A 6,566-nucleotide genomic window follows, 5' to 3' on the forward strand; every position below is an offset into this window, starting at 1 on the left:
TCTCCCTAGTTTCTCCATGTCATGGTCATAGGATTCTAAGGTACAAATGACTTATTAGATTTCATTAGTATATATGACTATGCTAAGTTCAAAATATTCTATGATTCAGTCTCTAGTTTCATTTGCTCCACATTTAAAATGACTTAAATATTTTATGATTCTAGGATTCATTGGTGTGCTAAGTTGAAAAGGACTATATTATTTCAAGACCTTATATTTTAAGGAATTTATGACCACTATGTACTATGTTCTAAGTAAGTGGTTCTCAACCTTCCAAATGCCTTGACCGTTTAATACAGTTTTTCATGCTGTGGTGACCCCCCAATCATAAAATTATTTTCGTTGCTACTTCACAACTGCAATTTTGCTACTGTTATGGATCGGGCAACCCCTGTGAAAGGGGTCACGACCCACACATTGAGAACTGCTGTTCTAATTAATCAGCGGCCTAAGGTTTCTATGATTCAAAATTCTTAATCCCAGAGACTGTAGGATTCTAAAACTGTGAGATTTCAGTTCTCTGTGTAGTCAAAGGGTTCTGGCTTCCTAAAGTTTTAAGGTTCAGTGGCTTTCTTAGATTTTTACACATCCAGGTCCCCATAATCCTAACATTTAATGGATCCCAGGGTTAAGCAGCAGGATAGGGTTAGGGGTTGTCCCTCTCTATGCCTGGAGGACCCCTACAGGATGTTGTTGCGGAGAACCAGGTGAGCTTCAGCCAGCCATAAATGTTGCCGGGCATGTGCCAATTCAAGCCTGAGCCAGGTGGGAAGTACACCTGGGTGGGCCCAAAGTAGGCCAGGTGGGTTTAATTCCGCCAATACCTTCGACCACACTTCCTAGCCAAAGGCCCCAAATACCGGGAGGGCCTTTTTCTGGCTCCCCCCCACCCCATTTTCCTCACCCTTACGCTCAGCCATGACTCTATCTCTCTGGCCTCAGGCTACCACGCGTGGGTGTGCAGTCTCACAAGGTTGCCTATGTTCAGTGACTGTAAAACCTGAAATTTCTTTCGTACTTCATGAAAACTCACTTGTATCACAAACCAAGCTTCAGTGTGAATTCTTTGTTGTGTGAAGCCAAGAACAGGCGTATTTCCTACCTGAGAAATGTAACACTAGGTCATATAACCTTATGTCCCAGGGTATGGGATTGTGGTGGCTTTAAGGACCAATGGCTGGCTACACTGTCACCAGCCCCCACAACCATATCATTTTGGAGCTCCAAACAACTATGGCTTGAATATTCTGCTTTGAGAAGTTTATGGGTTCATATACTAATGTCAAAACTTTTTGGTTGCTGGACCATAAGGTTAAAAGAATCTATGTCTCCAGTACTCTGGTTCACTGGTGTTCTGGAAGGAGGGTTGCACAATTCAAATTCTCTATAACTCCAGAACTCTATGTTTTCCAAACACTGCAATTCTAGTGAGTCTCAAGGGTGACTGGGATGCAGAGTTCTGAGCTCAGGGCTCCATTGTTTCAGCTCTCTCTGATTTTTTTATCTCCTATTTTCAGGGTTCTGGAAGACTCTCAGGGTCTTTGTTACCTGCTTCATCTTGGCATCAAACATAGAGCTGCTCACATCTATAATAAAACTCACATCTTTCTCCACAGGTAGGAGGACTTTAGGGACAAAGTAATGAAGTAAAAGGCCATCATAAACCTAGACAAAATGAAGTAAAACCAGGAAGGGCTGTGAAAGCCAATCTAAATGAGGGCCTGTCTTATTTTCCTTCAAAAAACCCTGTTCTTAAGTAGGCTTTTGTACAATTGTTTGTTCAATATTCCAGCTCCGCCACCAAAACTCCTTTTTAAAAATTTTTAATAAATCATTTTATTGGGGCTCTTACAACAATCGGTACATCAGTTGTATCAAGCACATTTGTACATACATTGCCATCATCATTTCCAAAATATTTTCTTTCTATTGAGCCCTTGGTTCCACCAAAATTCTTATCTTAGTTGTTCAGCCCAACAGTCTGCCCAGAACTGTGGTGGAATAACATTTACTGATGGCCTAGGGCCCCAAGGTTCATGAATTTTGTAATATATGAGTTCCTGTCTGTGAGAAAGCTGGGCTTGGACAATCTTCGGAGTCTCCAGGGACATTTTGCCTGGCTCCAGGAACTGTTAAGTATTGTTTTAACCTCCCTCTATAGAGTGAGCTTGGGGCCTAGCTCCAATCCCTGCCAGGGTCTCTCCCTCCTCCTTAAACTTCCTCTCTGCTGTTGCTGGGCAGAACAGGGAGGAAAAAGAGAGCAGAGCCTGAGGGAGTTTTCTGTTTAGAAGAGATTGGTTAGATCAGGTATTGATGTTTTGAGATGTGATTGGCTGATGATCACCTTCACTGCCTTTCTCAGGTCATTTCTCCCCCTACAGAGGGGGCTGAGATAAGCAGAAAAGTGGAGGGGGAGCTGGGAGGGCACAACTCCTGAAGCCTGACGCTTGCTCTGCTTTGGTGCAACTAGATGATCTTCCTCTCTGCCCACAAGACTGGACACTGCCTCCTTCTCCCTGAAGGGAAAAGGGGAATGAGGAGAACATGGTTTCCTTTCCTACATCGGTTTTCAATTAATTCACAAGTGCTTGAGCAGTTTCTGCTTTCCCTTTCTCCCGACATTAATAGTTTCCAAGGGTCTAGGTCATCCACTCAGTAATAGCTGTTCTCATATCTAAGTAGGTAAGAGCTTCTGGGAAAATTACATGCCTATCCATATATAGTCCCAACCTCTTATTCTCTTGGGACACTAACCTACTATTCTTTGAGCCACAACATACCCTGATTCACCAAACTCACATTCCCTTCTAAGGTCATCTCAAACTTTTACCTCACTTCACTGATGCCATGACCTAGGTCTCACTTGATCCCCAACCTCTTGTCTCATCAAGACATCTAACAGCACCAGCCTACAGGCATTTTGGCAACCCATCCCCACCCCTTGCCTGGGGCACACATCCCATGTAACTCTTTCTCATGTTTAAAACCTACAAAGTGCTTCCCTGTTTCCAGTGCACTGCCAGCACTCAGAACCTACTCTACCAATCAGGGCCATTCTCTTCACCTCCCCACCCCACAACAAAGACAAAAATAAAAACAGATGAAAACCAACACATTCACAAACACACACACACACACACACATGCACACACTACTGGGCTTTCCAGTTTGATTATACATTTTTTTCACCCACTAAAGCCATCTCCTTTTCCCCCACTTCCCACTCAAATGTTCAACCAGCCTCTCTCCTTTCCTTAGTATCTGTCCCTCCTTGGACCATCACTTAGGTTTTCTTCATATTTCATTTTCCTGGGATTCTGATATCATGAACTTGTTTTGTGACCCTACCACCTCTCTAGCTCATTTCATTAGTCCCTTTCACACTTCCCTTCCTGTGCCTGTCCCTAACTAGTGCTCCCCACTATTTTTCATGCCAGGGAACACCCAAACAAGATTATACTGGTATAGCAAAAAGGGGTAAACCATGAAGATTAACTGTGGCCTCCTTGTGGGGCTGTTGGCAGTCACTATGGGTGCTCAGGGACTGAGGGGATCAGTAGCCCTGTGATTTGGGACGCTCTTATTCAAGTACTGGGATCATGTATCTTCCTTTTTACTCTGCATATTCTCATTCATGCTCTTGTTTTAAACCACTGAGTTTCCTCTTCTCCTGACCCCCATGCCTCTTTCTCCAATTCTTAGACACTCTCCTTCTATAGAACTGCATGCCCACTAAATGCTGGACCAGGAGATGCCTCCAGAAAATTTTACCAAACAAGGAACTAATCATCTTTTCCCCTTCCTTCCCCTCTACTGTCCTCGTATCCCTTTCTCACTTCAGGGACTACTAACTACCTGGCTACCTCAGATGGAAAGTAGTGTTGCCACTAAATCTCCTGTGCACCAGTCTCCTGATATCCAATCAGCCACCAAATCTTGCTGAGTTTACCTACTGGATACATCTTAGATCCACTCCTCTTTCTTAAACCTTCATGGCTCAAATTCAAGCTTCAGTTCTCTCAGGTCACCCATCTTCAAGTATGGGCCTTTGCATCCATGTATATTCCTATGAGCTGCTGAACATTTCTAAATACAAACCTTATAATGTCATTTTATTGCATAAGTCCTTGGGCACTGAAGGACAAATCCCATGTTCCTTATGATGCATCTACAATACTCACCTACCTTCAGCCTCATCTCTGAGCATTTCTTATAGCTCAAATTGATGTTCCAAGAATGACCATCTATTTTTACTTCACTACACAAACCTAGATGTTTTTCATCACTGTCATGCAGGCCCCACATTGCTAAAATACCTTCCCTTTCCTGCAGGGCCTCCTCACTGAACAAGGTAAACTTCTTTTTATTCTTGGACACCAATGCCAGCCTTTGCCTCCTTCAAGAAGTTTTCCCTTTCCACCATGTCCCTTGTTTACGGCTTCCATCATAATTTGTATTGTCATTGAAAGAGCACTTCTCTGTTTTCACTGTATACAGTAAGTAGGATCTGCCTGTGTGTCTTTAGAGGATTCTCAATATCAGACAGCACTGGGCAAGTCTGCATAAAATATGAAAGCCTGTGAGTGTGAGACAGAAATTACTGATCAATGGCTCACTGTGAAAAAGGAGTCAATAAGATGGGCTTGACTTAATTGAGAATGATCTCATTTGGAGCATGAATCAATGCATACAGTTATAGGTCTCCAACCTTAACTGAGGAGCAGATGTAAAGCAAGGTGTAAAGATGTGTCTCTTAACACTATCATATCAGAATTCCCTAGTCCTCAGGTGTTCCTGAGGTGAAACTCGTAGAAGCCTGTCAGATTCCAAATCCTAATCCCTTCCCACCATGCTAGACCCCTCACCTACACTTCTCCAATAATGTTCTCCATGACCACATCATACTGTGCCATGAAGTCTGACACAATACCTGAGCTAGAGAGAGCTGACTGGTCTTGCAGTGATACTATGGAGACTCATTGGACAAACAAGAGAAAGGGGCAGCAAAATGAGCACTTTCTGTGGAGGGTGAGAAGTCTGACCCTCACCATTTCTGCTACCAGTTGCTTCTCCCTCAGACTATCAAGTTTCATTCCATCTATCTAAGCCCTACAAAGAGCTCCTTCCCTGCCTCCTCCAGGAAGCCCTGTTTCACAGATTCAACCCTCACTCTAGTCTCCTGCCTATTGCAGTCTGACCCTCACTCACATGCTTTCTGTATCTCATAAAATAACAGATTTATTGCAGAGAAATACACAGATTTTTTTTCAGGTCCTGGATATTTGCTGAAATGGCCACATAGTCAGTTCTTCCGGAGATTATGGTTTTAGAAAAGTGTCTATTTAGGCATGCGTGTGTGCCTTCTTTTTTCCCAGAAAATAAAAACTGAGATTTCTGCTCACGCCCCCCCCTCTTCCTGCTACAGCTGTCAGGAAGCTTAGGGGCAAGTGTGCCCCATTATTCTCTGCCTTGCCTGTTTACATACATTCCCTGGGTTTCCTTCCTTTCTTTCAGAGGGCTTTGTTTTGTTTTATCACCACCAGATTGCATTAAAGAGAAGTTGGGAGAGAGCTGCTATTTTTAACATAAGATTTAAGAGTGTGGGCCCCAGTCTCTGCTAGTGATTATTTGACCCCGAATAAATTAATCACTCAGTTTCCTTATCCATAACATGGAATTCTAAGAACTCCTATCTCATACCTAGTGGCATTTGGAGATTAAATGAGTCCATGACTATAGAGCATTTGGCACCATACCTGGCTCTGATTAAGTGTTTACTCATGTTATTTATTACAATTATCACCAAATCCTCATTATTCTGCACCCAATGACTTGGTGGGAGGCAATCAAACAACCAAACAACAACAACAACAAAACCCCCTACTACTGCATAGTAGCAACCCTATAAAACAGAGTAGAACTGCTCCCTAGGGTTTCCAAGACTATAAATTTTCAGTGAAGACAGCTTCATCTTTATCTCATGGGGAGCGGATCTTGATATTAGCAGCCCAATATGTAACCCGCCAGGGCTCCTTCGTGTGTGGTGGAGTTATCTCAATTCTCACAATGGCCCTGGGTCATAGATGGCATTTCCCTCATTGTATAAGATGGAAGATAAAATGAAGCAGACCAATTCAATATTTTGTCTAACATCTCGTGTTATGGAAAGGTAAAAACTTATGTTTGAACACAGGTCTGTGTATTTGTATCTCTCCACTACATACTTATACTGTCTCCCTTGGTCAGCAGCAGAGTCAAATTAGTCATGATCGACTCCCGCTTTGGTTCCGGACCCGATAGGACACATCGTCCAGAGCTCCTGCTGCCAGACCAGAAAATTGGTAGGTAAGGCAAAGGGAACGGGGAGGTGGCGTCCAGAAATTAGAACTAGGGTACTAGGGTCTCTCCTGAATCTCTTTTTTTGCATGCGATTTCCACTCACAAAGCAAACTGAGAACGCTTTGAAATGCTCTAGCTTCTGCGAGCCCGTGCGCCAGCAGCAGCTCGGCCGCAGACGCGGTCTCTCCTGGCTGCCGCCTTAAAGGGACAGTACCGCCACAGAGAAC

At 43.5% G+C, this 6,566-nt stretch overlaps 1 protein-coding gene across 1 annotated transcript in view; it reads right to left on the reverse strand.

The window, feature by feature from the left end:
- ITIH6 (inter-alpha-trypsin inhibitor heavy chain family member 6) overlaps positions 1–6,566 on the reverse strand; it is a gene marked incomplete at its 3' end in the record, with an annotated part of 108,025 nt that overhangs the window by 87,631 nt on the left and 13,828 nt on the right. The window contains 2 exon segments of the mRNA XM_030885760.1: positions 1,549–1,665; positions 4,866–4,975. Coding sequence (XP_030741620.1) covers positions 1,549–1,665; positions 4,866–4,975 — 227 coding nt within the window.

This window comes from Echinops telfairi, unplaced genomic scaffold, assembly GCF_000313985.2.
Source record: "Echinops telfairi isolate 266 unplaced genomic scaffold, ASM31398v2 ScPeMD7_45;HRSCAF=164, whole genome shotgun sequence".
In the NCBI taxonomy this organism is placed as follows: Eukaryota; Metazoa; Chordata; class Mammalia; order Afrosoricida; family Tenrecidae; genus Echinops; species Echinops telfairi.